We start from the raw sequence: 16,489 nt of genomic DNA on the forward strand, positions 1-16,489 counted from the left end.
TAGCTTTATAAGAGTGATGCTGTTGAACCAGCAGAGTTACTTAATATAAAATATGCTTTACTTTACAGTTCATAGGTCATACATCTGCAATATGTTGTGAGTGAAGCACGTGCAGCGTGCACTATAGCTATTCTACTATTCACATTCTACTAATGCAACGCAATGGTGACGTGGTGATTCGAGTAACTAAATGTGTGCGCTGGTATTCCTAAATCCTAACTCAAAAAAGATATTGACGTTAAAGCTTTTAAACCGTATTGTGTGTGTAGTGTAGAGTGACGGTATTATTTATAGACGTAAGATGATTCAGAATTCCATTGAAGTAGGGTGATAGCGGTGCGGCGGGAGGAGAGAGGAGTCGGCAGTCTACCGGCGCGCGGGACCGAGGCCGCACATCGCGCTGCGCACAGCCCACAGCTGTCAAACTACCGTAACACACTGTGATAAAAACAAACAGCCACCTTATAATTACAAAACCACAATACCAGTTTAACCGTACAAATTCAACCATTGTTCTGCATTTATTTTGTTAATATTTAACAAATCATGTGACGATAGTTTATGGACCGAAGCATCGTCGGCGAATTCGTAGTAAAACCTAACAAGTGGTCATCGGACTTTAGCAACACAAGTTTTTTTTGTGACGTTTTTGGACGGCTGTCAAAGTTAATGGTGCCGTTAAAATATTTCGTGTAAACAACCATAGTTAAATCAAAATTCTATGAAGTTGTCTCCCTAATACAGTTAAAATGGACTCTAAAGTAATATTGAAGGAGACAAACCCACATGATAAGGCTAACGTCATATCGAAGATATTCTTATTGTAAGTACCTACCTTTTTTGTGCATTAAAAACTTGTTTTTCGATCCCGTAACCGTAACTTAAGTTACAGCTTTAAAGGTAAGTAAGTACACCCTGTATGTCACTATCACTGTGCCGTAGTACTTATAGTAGGATGGAATCTAAAAAAATAACATGTTAAGTAAGTACTTACATAGAGTATTTTTTTAACTCATCTCATTATTAACTAGTTAATTAATGTCGTAAGTATGTTCAAATTACTTAAGTATAGTTTTTTAAAGTACTTAACTACATGTCTTAATAGTTTACCTATTCAACTGAACAAAAAGGTTACTTACCCAGGTCACATAATATAGGTACCTACCTAGACCTAATAATATTTTTACTCTACCTCTCCTAAAATTCTGTGGAAGTACTTTCGCCCCATTACGAAAATATTAACAAAAATTGGCCTTCCTGAAACTCTTTCACCCTAAAAGCACTGAACGGATTTTGATTAAGTTTCGTAGCTTTTCAGGAAATTCAAGGCAGTCAAAGGCTATGTTGTATCATTTGGAAAGGTAGTCGGGAAAGTTAGTAGGTTATTCGTAGGTATGAAGGTACCTATACTTATTATAATAAATCTTCGTCGAAGTCGAGTCGTAGGTAGGTATAATTTTCCTTGTTTTAGTTATTTATTTATTTTTATTTTTTACTTATAGTTAATGTAAATAAGTAGGTACCATACTGTAAATAAGTATAAGTAGTTTCCGTTCGTGTCTGTAATTTCGGGCAGTAGCGATAAGTTTGACCTCTCTACATAGTACACACTTGAATATACTCACTACACTACACCGATACCGATCCGGAACCTCTATCGATCATTAGACTGGTTTGGCTGATAAGTCTACTTATCTACCTAATCAGCTTTCATGCTGCTATTTCAGCTTGCAGATTTAAAATTACTCTACAATTTTCCAAATGCCTCATAAGTACTTGTCATACAGTGTCATGCTAAGAACTCACATATCTACTGCTCAGTTAATGCCCGCTCAATTGACGTGATGAATCTTTTATTAAAATAGCTCCTACAAATTAATTCTGTTCTCGAACTCAACGCTGCCACTTACTTAATGCAGACGCACACTGTTTTATTGTGTAGGTACCAAGCACAGTAGACAGTATTTTATAAATAATGTGATCGACCTGAGGAGTGCTTCAGCTTCAGCTGAAATAGTTCGAGTTGAAGCATAGGATACTCTCAAGCTACCTAATCACATCATCACGACCCATCACGTCCTGCTGGGGCACGGGTCTCCTTCCAATGAAGGAAGGGTTTTTAGGCCTAGACCACCACGCTGGCCTAGTGCGGGTTGGTGGACCCCAACACACAAGCAAGCTTGTGCTGAGAGAGTTGTTGGGTAAGTGGGCAACCCGACTGTCAGATGTTTTCAAGCCGCCCGAAGGCCCCTGACTAGGCTTAACGACTGCTGCCGAAGCAGCAACGGAGAACCACGGCTTAACGTGCCGTCCGAAGCACGGAAGCGTCCAGAAAAGAACCGCTTGAAATTGGTCACCCATCCAATGACTGACCGTGTCAGTTGTTGCTTAACCTCAGTGATCAGTTACGATCACTGAAGCCCGCTCGACTACGCCCGCTTCCTCAAACTATCTAATGCCTAGATTTAAAAATATATTAAAATGGCGACTACTAAATCCCACAACTTTCGTTGTAGAGAAGAATACATTTTTGCCACATAAATATTAACTGTGTCTTTTGCTAGTTAACGCATAGAATATTGATATTTATACAATAATCTTGAATACCTAGTTGTCAAATGGCAGTCACTGTAGGACACGACTGAAAATCAGTGCCGCGTCAGGTGGGTAGATAAAAACACCCAGGGGATAATACATAATAACACGTCTTTATTATAAAAGTAGGAACCTATTATAATTTATAATGGTAAGTACTTAGACAAATACAATTCTTAAAATGAAAATTTCCTTTCAGATGGAGCTTCAAGCTATTCCACCGAGGGTACAAGCGTGGTTTAACAGTAGACGACCTGTCAAAGGCCCGTGACAATGACCAGTCCACTCGGCTGGGTGACCGGTTGGAAGCGGCGTGGCAGCGCGAGGTGGACACTGCCAAGCGGGAGGGAGGCAAGCCCTCGCTGTCCAAGGCCATCGTGCGCACCTTCTGGGTGGAGTACATGATGCTTGGCTTCTTCGTCGGGTTGCTATTTATCGTATTATGGTAAGATACCCATAATCCCCCACATTTTCCAGGCGGCTATAAACCAGACATTATTAATTAACATAGGTGTAACTAATCCTACCTAAACCTAACACAATACAATATTTAGCTTTCACAGCCTTCCCATGTGCAATCTTATCTAGTACAAGTTCTACGTAATTGTCGTTCCTATTTGTATTTTGCTAGTAGGTGGGTATAAGTTTATTTAGCAAATTGTTATCGGATTAGGCTGGGATAAGATGTAGCGATATGGCGTGTCTGCGATACGTTGTAAATGCATGGATGAGACATACGATGTAGCCCAGCGGCTTACAGACCACTTTAAAATCTACTTACTGTCCCATATTCCATCACCCAATAATGAAAATGTTTTGAGAGAGCCTGTATGTAATAGGTAACATTCTAACCATTTCTATATTTTCCGTTCCAGGCCTCTATTACCGTACACACTAGGATTATTCATAGGTTACTTCTCCGGCGAAAAAAATGCGGAGACATACAAATATGCTCACATTTATAATTTCGCAATGAATATGATCAGCATCAGTACGTCCATGATTCTGAACCACCTCTACCTGTCACAAGGATGCGTAGGCATGAGGATACGGGTAGCCTGCTGCTCGCTCATGTATAGAAAAGTAAGTAATCCAAACCCCGAAATTAGACAATTCTAGAGCTCCGATTATACGATTCCAGCGTAAATGTAAAAGGAGTTATAATTCTGAATTTCCATACACCATTGAATTCAGCTTATCAAATTATATCGTCACCATTAAGTCGCCCAGTCCAGCTTTCGTAAACCCGCATCCGTTTCCAGGTATTAAAGCTGGACCGGATCGGACTGAGCAAGACGGAGCCGGGGCAGGTGATCAACCTGATGTCGAACGACGTGAACCGCTTCGACCTGGTGATGCTGTTCCTGCACTACATCTGGGTGATGCCGATAGTGGTGCCGGTAGTCTGCTACCTGGTCTGGCAGCGGATACAGTGGGCCACGTTTGCTGCGCTCGTTGTTATCTTCGTCCAGACTGTCGCCATTCAAGGTTGGTACTTTAAGTTTTCAGGAGACTTCCGAGAATGAGCAACATATCGGAATTCAAAAACAGATAGCTACATGTTATAAACATCAAAGTCATCCTACACCTGCGCTTCCCACAGACACTTTACCATATCAATTCACAAAATCTGACGAATAGTGATATTCAATTTAGATATTCACGTCAACTTATCAACAAATCAGTTCGTATCTGTGCAAGTGCCAGTACATCAAGTGATAACTGAATGTAGCAATCAGCAGCTTTAGCTAAAATGTATAAACGGTACCAAATGTATAAAATGTAAAATCGTTTCCCCTTTTGAATTCGAGGATTTATTTAGCTTAGATCTCAGATCTCCGTGAAAGAAGTACATAAATCCTATCGGATGACTATAGATAGTACCTACATACTTCGGGCGTTTATATTTATCAGAGTAATTTATTCTTTAGACTGTAATTCAGCATCGAAACTTAACAAACCATGACAACATACTACTCGTTAACAACGTGCACTGGCACCTGTATGAATGCATACACGGTGCCATTACTCTTTTCATCTGGTACAATATGCATTATACTGTAAGAACGCAAAACAAATTGGCAGATAATGCATGGTAAAAATATATTTTTAAAATGACGTCTATTTTTAAAATGTCCTCTTTTTTACTTTCACACGAAACACGAATCACGACCGTGCGTGTTGTCCATGTTTCAGCGTACCTCAGCAACCGACAGGGAGTGCTCCGCGGCAAGATCGCGAGACGAACAGACGAGCGAGTGAAGGTCATGAGTGAGCTGGTCAACGGAGTGCAGGTCATCAAGATGTACGCCTGGGAGAGACCCTTCGAGAAACTCGTCGAGAAACTGCGCAAGTATGTGTGCTCACTCTCTGGGCTTCTGGTCACCTATTTGATTACCCAAGATCATCTACGTTAGCTTATGGACACGTATGCCTAACTGTAAAATCACTTTTACAGAATGGAGGTGCATTTTATATTCCGCACTTCGATGATAAAGGGCTTCTCGACTGCCCTGTCGGTATTCACGGAGCGATTCATGTTATACACGGCGGTCGTCACCTTCGTCCTGATTGGTGGAGACATTCGGTCCGAGATCACCTACTCCCTGGTGCAGTACTTCAACCTGCTGCAGCTGGCCTGCAATATATTTTTCCCGCTCGCACTCGCCTACCTAGCAGAGACGAAAGTCACAATCAGACGACTCGAGGTGAGAACATTGCATTATCTGTATTGTAACACCTCGCTACTAATAAATAACAAAATAGTGTAATTTTATTGTTTATTCGATAATTTGGGTTTTTACTATTTAATTATCATCAGTACAGCTGCGAAAGGATACCCAAAACACAAAACTCTCTCCTCACAGCCTTTCTAGCCCCTAACGACTTATCTAATGTTGTCTGGCTAACTGACATATTTCTGTATTTAACACGTCCCAAAATTTTCAGGAATTCCTTATGCTTGAAGAGCTGCCGACTGCAAAGGCTTTAGAAGCATATGGCAAAGACATCTTATCTTTAGGCAATGGAGACACGGAGAAGTTGAAGATGGAGAAAGTAAGGCCCAACTACACTGGTTTGGTGCTAAACGGTCTTTGTGCTAGTTGGGACCCCAGTCCTATTGTGGACACTCTGAGGAACCTCAAGTTCAGCGCCAAGCCCGGAGAATTCGTCGGTGTGGCTGGGCCAGTCGGCGCTGGAAAGGTGAGTCCTATTAAAAATTACGATCCATGTTCTTGATTTTTCTATGTCAATGTCAACCTAACATAGCTTCTATACTGCCACTTACGATAACTTTGAACGACGAGGAGATAACAAGTAAAAAAACACTTGTAAGTAAATGTTAAAAGATAACTGTTAAAATCTTTTAACAAATCTATCTGTTGTTAAACTATCGCATGCGATAAGTAAAACAAACAGGCAGTAAAAAAACTACCTGCACATTATTATCTTGAAGGAAGGAGCATTGTGAGCTATCGCCTGAATAAAAAAACTCGTTTATGGCCAATTTAACAAATGTAACTTTTGTTCCAGTCGTCCCTGCTACAAGTGATCCTGGGCGAGCTGCCGGTGTCGCGCGGCACGCTGTCGCTGGGCGGCGCGCGCGTGGCGTACGCGAGCCAGGAGCCCTGGCTCTTCGTGGCCACCGTGCGGCAGAACATCCTCTTCGGACTGCCCTATGACCGAGTGCGCTACAAGAAGGTACGTAAAAACCGTATCTTATGAAAATATGCCAAAAACTATGACTGCTTGCACAATATTCAGGAGTCATCTTTTCCTCAATAAATCATTACGTATAATAACGAACGCTGGATGCTGGATGCTTGATAACATTCAAGATAGATACTAAAGACTTTCTTATGAATTCATAAGGCTTAAGTCGGAAATCAATGCAAGTACATATATTTCAATTGCTAAATTATTGGCTATTAAAGATAACAGATATCAGATTAGAGTTGTGTACTCAATGGATGTCAATGGTGATAATTAATGTTATCTTACGGCCTAATGACCTAATCGATTACGTTGTTAACTAGTTAATGCTTTACGAAATTGCAATGTCGCTATTTACTATTATGGGTTACGAAAACTCCTAAACGACTTTCTTTGTTAGTCGTATAGCTAATTATAATTTATAACTAGTGACGCGACGTATTGAAGCGTCCGTAGTCGAGCTTCAGTGATCGTCACTGATCATTGAAGTTGAGCAACACATGGCACGGGCAACCATTGGATGGGTGACCGATTTCAATTGGATCTTTTCTGAACGCTTCCGTCCCGGTTTCTGCTTCGGCAGCAGTCGTTAAGCCTAGTCAGAGGCCTTCGGGCAGTTTGAAAAACATCTGACAGTCGGGTTGCCCACTTACCCGACAACTCTCTCAGTAAAATAACTATACTGACGTGATGCGTCCGTTGCGCGTTGGAAGGTTGCGAGCCTTGATGTTGCTTTTCTCCCACGATGTTTACCTTCACCGTAAGAGTTCCTACATGGTATAGTTTGTACTTAAATTCTTCAAGTGAAAATAATTCATTGGTACGTACATGCCAGGATTGGAATCCACGGCCTCTCAACCACCTTACTACCTAATAGAAATAGGGCCTTATTAATATCGAGCACCCAACACTGGAACAAGCTACCTCCAATTATGCGGAGTCATTGAACCGTTAGCACTATGATTTACATGGTGCCATCACTATCACTATGACAGTAATTTATCAGACTGTGACAGCTGGCTGAGCAAACAAGTACTTAAAAAAGGCGTATGATTTTTGGTGGCTCATCATGAATTTAGTGTCTTTTCTACGACACATAATATATACATAGGACGCGGACTGATAATTTCATCAATGATCAATTCTAAATATATTTTATATCCCTTTTCCTTTCATCAGGTGGTGCACGCGTGTGCCCTGACTCGTGACTTCGAGATATGGCCGGCGGGAGACTCCACGCTGGTGGGCGAGCGCGGGGTCAGCCTCAGCGGCGGGCAGCGCGCGCGCATCGGACTCGCAAGGGCCTGCTATAGAGAGGTGAGACATCCGTAGAGTACCCACTTACGGCTTCTTGATAGATTTAAAGTTTCACTAATATACCGATCGGATTGGTAAATTATTGTGAAACTATGTAAAATGGCAATGAAAAGTTAGACAGCGCCAGTTATCTTTTTCGCAGACATTTAAGACTAAATAAATAAAAATGATCCATTTACCCAGTTTACCTTTGTTTAATTAAATAGATGTAAGACGACTCCATGTTTGCTAATAATTTTTATCTTCTGATAGGTACAGAATCTTCCAAGTTCTTACTACCTACATGGAAGATGGAATCAAACAATGACCTCCTATCTACCTACCAAACATTAGGTATTTTTTCTACAGCCGTCTCTTATCTCCCAATGTTAGTAAAACCTTGTGCATTAGATGAGGTAACTATTGAGCGAAGTAACATAAAAAACTAATCAGCTTTTATTTCTGTGCACAGGCAGAAATCTATCTTTTGGACGACCCGCTGTCAGCGGTGGACACTCACGTGGGCAAGCACATGGTGACGGAGTGCATCCAGGGGCTGCTGCGGAACAGCACCGTCATCCTCGTCACGCACCAGCTGCACCATCTCCGCGCCGCCGACAACATCGTCGTCTTGAGGAATGTAAGTTACTTACTCACGTGGTCAAGCACATGGTGACGAAGTGCATCCAGGGGCTGCTGCGGGACAGCAATCATCCTTACTTTTACTTACCCACTTCCTGAATCGCCTTGGTCCGAACCAACCTTGTAGAAAATCATCACCAAAACCGCCCCATGATACGACTCCCGACAAAAGAATATCAGCCCCTCAACCCGGACGTGAACCATAAAGGTCTAACTCGTCGTCGCTAGCCACACCAACGTCCTTAATGTACGTGTTCTCCCTTCTTCCCCCCTTTGGTGTCCATTTTATAGTCACGGATACTACAAGCGTATTCTAACTAGCGAAAAAAACAAAGAAGCTTACTTTTCTTCTCGTAAACAATAAAGAGTATTGACTCGGGATTTACAAATAATACGCAGTTTTGTATCAAGGTTACGCTAACCACGACTCGCGATATCGCAGTGCATTCGAATGGTATTGCACTCAATTTGGATACTTAATTTGTTTTGTAGAGTCGAACTCGAAGTAGAGGTACTTATAGGTAGGCAAATTATTATCTTGTCATTTGGGAAGCTTCCCTATTGCTTATGCCAATGTTAAATACATTGGAAAGACAGGAAATCGGTCTCTTTTTGCAAAAAAAAATCTGCAAATTATTGAAAATGTGTGTGAGTAATCTGAACCCGGCAATAAGCTGTAAAATGAAGTAGTTAACTGTAGTTCTGTAAGTATGTAAGTATTTCAATTTTATGATATTGTCGAAAATACCCAGTAGTTTGCATTGCATTTACGTATTTGCGAGTCAACAACAGTATTTAAATTAAAACACAGATACAACTACCTACTTTAACTCTCAAGGTGGCAATGATAAGCGAATAGCAAATATAGCTCGCTATCATTGGGTAGCAAATAAGCAAAAAAACATCATCATGCTGATGCTGATATGATACCTAGTAGGTAAGTTGAGATTTGATTAAATAAAATAGAGTCTGTACTAGTAGGTAGCGACTTCCTCTTCCTATGTGGGTAGTTCAAGTATCTAAACAACCTATTTCTATTATGAGGTGCTGGTTATAGGCACTTACTTTTTATGACACAAAACTTAGATATCAGTAGTGGCTGTAGGTAGGCATATATCCTATAAGAATACTTAACCTTATCTTATTGTTAAATCCTACCTTCAGTCACCATATATATTTTTTTTATTATATGCGGGGACCTATTAATGGCATCAAGAAATTATTAAGTTCTGTTGTATTGTTTTTAGTAAATGCTGTTGGTTCTCCATGAAAATGTTAAAATAAAAATAAAAAAAAATAAAATAAATCAAAAACAGAGGTTCTTTTTAAAATATTAATATTGACATAATCAAGTTTTGGATCGATTTTCACTTATACAATCTTATCTTTATTTGGATAGGTTGATATTATGATGAGATTCGGTATCTTTCTAATGTTTTCATATTGTGCAATGAAGAATATCAATAAGTAGATAGGTATACTAAATCGCTTGAAATGGCTGGTCAATTTTTATGAGAGTAATTAACCAGGAATCCCCGCACTTTTTAAGCAACAGCCTTAGACATCTCTGGCAAAAGCTAATAGAATAGTAAAATAAATAACATAATTTTTTGGGTGCAAATTACCTACTAAATAGTTACTTCTCTGGTCCCCAGGGTGAGATCGAGACGCAGGGCAAGTTCGAGCACGTGTCCAGCTCGCCGCTGTTCAACGAGCTGCTGGAGGAGGAGGACGAGCCGGAGAAGCCCTCGGAGGCCAAGATCCAGCGGCAGCGCACCATCTCTGTGCAGGTGAGTCGAAAACTACATAACTGTAATAACTGAAGAGGTAGTCAGAGATGACTCGCAAGTAAGCCACCCGAATTTAGATAGTTAGCGAGCCGTATCGTCGTGTAAGTAGTCGCTAACTAAGGAGCATAAAATCAGAAGATCCTGTTGTAAATCGTCTCCAAATGTTGGGAAAGCAGTATAGATTCGATGGGAATGAAGAGAAAAATTAATTTTGGGTCATCATAGCCACCATCCACGTCTAGATAACTAATAAAACTAGAGATACAACAAATACCTACCTATTACAAATATTTGGCCCAACGTTACTGGCATTTAATTAATCGCATGACTACTCATTATTCATGAAAATTTGCAGATTGGAACTGATGTAACTAGCTATTTATCTTTCGTCATTGTCATTACATTATCATTACCTAGTGGTATACAATAAGTACTTAGTTATATGATTAGTATTATAACACACAATATTTCAGTTCGTTTGTTTAGAGATTTATATATTGAATGACTGTTGTTTTAAGTAAGGTTGTTTTTAAAAAAGTGCCTGACTCAATCTGTTTTATTTTCAGTCGAAGACCAGTGTGAGCACTGTGAACGACGGCAAGGCAAACGACGACGAAGATGACGATCAAAATGAAACTGACGAACTTATGGAACAAGGTATGATATTACTTATTCTATGATATGGTAATCATTATGAACACGGATCCCGAGATTCCCGAGTCCACCTTTTTCAAAGGCATTTTTCTGAAGTCAAAAATCCGTACGGCAAAAAAGTAATCAGTGCCACTTCATCATACCATAATCATACCTTCTGTCCCGTGGCCCCACTGCCTTGACAAAATTAACTTTTTAAGATAAACTTATGGGTATACTCACCTATTATTCCAGGTCGTGTGTCGGGCTCGGTGTACAAGGACTACTTCAAGGCGGGCGGCGGCTGGGCCACGCTCTCCTTCACGCTTATTGCCGTCATCGCCGCGCAGGTCGTCACGTCCGCCAGCGACCTCTGGCTCACTTACTGGTAAAAATACAAATTAATTACCTTAATTAGGTAGAGGTATAACGCAGCTATTGGATGGTGACCGGATGGGCTTGAGAGAAAACTGCAATGACTTAAGTACAATTGTTTTACGCAAATGACCTTTACTTATTCACAGATATATAGAATAGAATAGAATAGAATATATCTTTATTGAACACCACAAATTAAAAATATAAAAAAGAGAACTTATAAACTAGGAACAATGAACAATAGGCGACCTTATCGATATATATTTTATTTACAGGATGAACACAGTAGAAGATCGTGTAAAAGTATTAGCTTTAAATGAAGAAACATCGAATTTCACCAGATCAAGTAACATTACGGATGAATTGACAACAGTTCTACCAGAGACCACCCTAGATGTTAACTCAAGTTTAACTGAGCCGAATATGACTGTGATCGGGACCATGGTTAAAACTGCTTTGGCGATGACAAATCTAACCAGATTGGGGGACGACGGTCAAATTGACCATCCCTACTTTATTTACATATGGGGCGTTTTCATTTTTGGATGCATTGTGCTTACGACTGGAAGGTGAGTACCTATACATAGAAAAACCAAACATGCGAAAAACAGTCTGGTATTTTTACAATCTTAGATAGCCTTTGCCTTTTTTAATGGTTAAATAGGTACCTACTTGTCGCATTATACAGATAAAATAATTACCAAACATTCAATCTAAAACTCACCACATGGTCCTCGCCGCTAGTTTATCTCCATGTTTCCGCCTACCACAAACTAAATATTATATGGCAGTAGGTATCTTCATTTGCCTATACCTACATAAAAAATATTTTTATAATGACGAAGCAGTATTGTAACCGCAAATAACATTGTTTGCTATTTATGTGGACTCACAATACGCACGTCGCACTTATTCAAAATGATTCGAAAACATTATAAATTCTCTATTTCTTTTGTCTTTATTTCCTGATGATGTTGATGCCACCAAAACTGATTGTCTTTTGTTTATTTTTCTTTAACTTTCGTGCACTAGCGCGAATTTTGAAAATTCAAAGACAATAAAATCTGTCACTGTTGTCTATGGTTTACACCTGTAAAAATGTTGCTAGTTTCGGAACTAATTTTTGTATTAATAAGTGTTTGTATGATGTGATTTGGCTACATTTGGCTATAATGACAGTGATGATATATTTTTTATGTAAAAGTAACTACCTATATCTAACATAAATATGTCTTGGCCATCAGATCTATCCACTTCCTGTGGGTGTGCATGCGCAGCTCAATCAACCTCCACAACAAAATGTTCAGTGACATCCTGCACGCCACCATGCGTTTCTTTGACACCAACCCCTCGGGACGTATCCTGAATAGATTCTCCAAGGACATGGGAATCATTGATGAAATTCTACCCAGGATGTACTTGGACAGTATTCAAGTAAGGGCCTTAATCTTAAAATTATTTATACATGTTAACCCTGAAAAAGTTATTATTCCGGGCATCGTTTCATTATTAAATATACAACGTTGTAACACTGTTGGAACAACAACACGATTTATATAAATGACACCTGAGTAGTGTTGCCATTTTTTTATAATCTATTTATTTACTAGCTGTTGTCTGCGAGCTCCGTTTTGCTTTAAAAAGTACCCATGGGAATCGCGGGAAAAAAAAATATACTATGTCGTTCTCCTGGTTCTTACCTGCCTACCAATTTTCATTCGAGTTGTGATTAAATTAAAACTATCACGACTTTCTTTTATAACAAATAAGTTAATATTTTTATATGTAACTATGTCTTAATAATAAAATATGTTTTTATTTATTATTTTAGAACATTATTATATTACGTTATTAAATTATTTACAGATCTTCATGGTGATGATGGGTATTCTAGTAATGGTTGCCATCGTGAATCCATACATGATGCTGACTACCTGCGCTTGTGGTGCCTGCATGTATGTGTGGACATTGCTTTACCTGAACACGGCACAGGCTATCAAAAGGTAGGGAAAATGGTCTGGATAATGTATTAAATACTAACGAGTAGTTACAGAGACGATAATAAATATCGATATTTTTTTACAGAGTGGAGGGCGTTACCCGTAGCCCGGTGTTCTCTCACGTGTCTGCGAGCATGGCGGGGCTGGGCACGGTGCGCGCGTGCGGCGCCGAGGCCATGCTGCGCCGCCAGTTCGACGAGAAGCAAGACGTGCATACTGCCGCATGGTTAGTACCTACCTATATTTATTAACAACAACTGCCTCTGTGGTCTAGTGGTAGAAGCTTCGCTTCATGACCCAGAGGTCCCAGGTTCGATTCCCGGGTGGGACCATCAATTTGTGTTTCTAAATTGTGGTTCTAAGTTTGGTTAGGACATAGAAGGCTGATCACCTGATGTCCGAAACAGTGAAACGATCCATGCTGTCGGATGGGCATGTAAAGCAGTCGGTCCTGCGCCTAGCTCTCTCCAGTCGTGTCGGTCGATCCGTCCCATTGGGCTATGAGATTGATGGAACAGAGAGTGCTCCTGTGTACTGCGCACACACTTGGGCACTATAATCTACTCCTGCGTAGATGGCTGATCTCAATTGAGATTGGCCGCCGTGGTCGAAATTCGGCTAGGAGGGCATTATATTTATTAATTAAGATTTACACAACTTATAGATTGTATTTCTGGTGCCGTATTTTATTTCTTACCAACTTATATGTTTTCTATTACAGGTACCTGACGTTAGTTACCAACGCCGCATTTTCAATTTGGCTGTGTTTAATGTCTGCAGTCTACGTAGTCATCGTGGCCTACACCTTCCTTTTGTTGGATAATGGTAAGTAGCAAATAGTTTTAAACCAGTTTATTGAAGGAACTAGATAGGATGTGATCATTGAACTCATAATACTAATAATATTATTTAATGGATATTATATATATTTTTTAATCCCTTTCAGAATCGACCAAGTCTGGTGACGTAGGCCTAGCCCTCAGTCAGGGTCTGATTCTGGTTAATATGGTCCAATACGGAATCAAGCAAGCCACTGAAGTGATATCGCAGATGACGAGCGTGGAACGTATCATGCAGTTCACGAAGTTGCCTCAGGAGCAGGTCGAGGGGCCGTCGCCGCCGCCTGCTTGGCCTAAGAAGGCCAAACTTGTGTTCAAGGATCTCTACCTCCGATACGACCAAGACTCCGACCCAGTGCTTAAGAACCTTAATATTGTTATTGAGAGTGGATGGAAGGTGAGCAAATGAATCAAACGGTTCGAACACGGATGTATTGACACAATCATGGTACTTATATTTAATGATTAAACTTTTTCTATGGTAATAATTTGGTTGATTGGTTACCAGGTGGGCGTGGTCGGTCGTACGGGCGCCGGCAAGTCGTCGCTGATCTCTGCTCTGTTCCGTCTGGCGCCGCTGGAAGGGCAGGTGCTCATTGACGACGTCGACACGGGCAAGATCGCACTCAAAGTAAGTGCTTGAGCATACTTCATCTTAGGTTTCAGACTGAAATTCCTAACATCTTTCTTAGATGAGACCCCATTACCCTATATGAACATGGATTTACTTTAACGAATTTTTATTTCTTTCAGGACTTGCGCTCAAAGATCGCTATCATTCCTCAAGAACCGGTGCTATTTTCGGCTAGTTTACGTTACAACTTAGATCCGTTTGAGAAGTATTCAGATGCTGATATCTGGAAGGCTCTAGAACAAGTAAGAAATATTCACTGATCTTGCCGCACAGAAAAATATCCTCTAAGAAATTAATGTGACTTTTCTTATCTGTTGATCCTTTACAGGTGGAGCTAAAGAACTTGGTAACGTCATTATCGTCGGCGGTGCAGTCCGGTGGTACTAACTTCAGCTGCGGGCAGCGGCAGTTGCTCTGCCTGGCGCGCGCCGCGCTCGCACGGAACAAGCTGCTCGTGCTGGACGAGGCCACCGCTAATGTTGACCCTAAGTACGGATGCCTCTTTATCTTACTTCTTACTTACTTTATTACTAACTTACAAGACTGTGTATAATATTATGTCTTTTAGTACATGCATTCATGTCCCATAAGTTTTATGGCAATAAATTTCGATTTCCAGCACTGACGCGTTGATCCAGAAGACAATCCGAACCTGTTTCGCGGACTGCACCGTTCTCACCGTCGCTCACCGGCTGCACACCGTTGCCGACTCCGATAGAGTTATTGTAAGTTTATAAATTCGGATTCGTTTAGATGGTCTTACGGGTATTTTTCTAGTTTTCGCTACGTTACCAAATATCAGTTACTAACTAATTTGTAACCTATCTAATATTTTATTTAATTTGTTCAGGTTATGGATGCTGGTCAAATCATCGAGATTGGACACCCACACGAGTTGCTTCAGAACGCGGAGGGTTCGTTCAGCGGCATGGTGAAGCAGCTGAGCCCCGCGGCCGAGCAGAGCCTGCGGGACTCCGCCGCCCGCGCGCATGCGCAACACATTCGCTACGTTGACGAGGAACAACATTAGCTAGAAAACTAATAAAATAGAACATTTCTTGCATGTAAATAATTTTATGTGGCATTTTACTTAGATAATGCATTTCTCGTTTAACTTCTGACGGGTCGATTAAATCGATAAAAACGATACTTTGTATACTTAAACCAAATCAAATTTACCCCAGTTATTGGGAGTTGGTACTTAGGTTAAAGGAATTACTTACCTATTTTTATAATTATTAGTTTACTTTAATTAGGTACCAATTAATTTGATTTATTTATTAATTTGTAATATCGGCCGCTTTAGGTCTATGTATAATATAATTTAATTCTGTGAATACTATTTATATAAAATATTATATGCTAAGTCTTAAGTAGCTAGTTCAACGAATTTACTTCACAAACTTGATATACTTAAGCCCATTTACTTATTTATTGTACTTATAAAACATTCCTGATACTTAATTGAAACAATATCTGTAATATGATGTGCCTATAAAAAGTTATACCTATAAAAATATTTTATTAAAGTGCTCTTGTTAAATTCTTAACTTTTGCAGTTAAGCAAGCGGAGTTATTTCAGAACCAATCCTATCTTAACTTTTGGATTGTCTTTCTGTTCGAGATTTAATATAAATTCATGGTTTCTGGCTCAAATCAGTGGAATTTATATACACACGTGTGTACACTTGGCCTTAAATGCAAATTTGTAGAGTAGACGAATAAATTGTTGGTTTTTATATTATCTTGTTTCCTTATTTTTTGTAAAATCCTTTAACCTCTTCCGTGCGATTTTCTCATCGCCAAGAGATAATTAAAGGGGAGGTCTTTGCCCAGCAATGGGAATATACATATTTAAAAAAAGAGATAATTTACATTTTACATAGTTTTTGAGTTTATTTGTTACAAACAAACATATATATACATATATTATTGTATGTATTTATATTACACTAATGACGTTAGAAT

General features: G+C 39.9%; 1 protein-coding gene across 1 annotated transcript; it reads left to right on the plus strand.

Annotated features, from left to right (window-relative positions):
- The first annotated feature begins 339 nt into the window (after positions 1-339).
- Positions 340-16,262, plus strand: LOC105389954 (ATP-binding cassette subfamily C member 4). Its single transcript, XM_011561165.3, has 24 exons — positions 340-823; positions 2,795-3,040; positions 3,471-3,678; positions 3,858-4,083; positions 4,792-4,948; positions 5,054-5,303; positions 5,545-5,799; positions 6,130-6,297; positions 7,489-7,626; positions 8,078-8,245; positions 9,903-10,037; positions 10,604-10,694; positions 10,926-11,058; positions 11,324-11,617; positions 12,293-12,482; positions 12,915-13,051; positions 13,134-13,274; positions 13,770-13,873; positions 13,995-14,284; positions 14,396-14,518; positions 14,641-14,763; positions 14,850-15,010; positions 15,141-15,246; positions 15,372-16,262. Exons 1-24 carry the CDS (start codon positions 750-752, stop codon positions 15,549-15,551), a joined length of 4,098 nt encoding a protein of 1,365 aa, XP_011559467.3. The 5' UTR covers positions 340-749; the 3' UTR covers positions 15,552-16,262.
- The last annotated feature ends 227 nt before the right edge of the window (positions 16,263-16,489 follow it).

The sequence above is a fragment of the Plutella xylostella genome, chromosome 15, assembly GCF_932276165.1.
Source record: "Plutella xylostella chromosome 15, ilPluXylo3.1, whole genome shotgun sequence".
Classification (NCBI taxonomy): domain Eukaryota; kingdom Metazoa; phylum Arthropoda; class Insecta; order Lepidoptera; family Plutellidae; genus Plutella; species Plutella xylostella.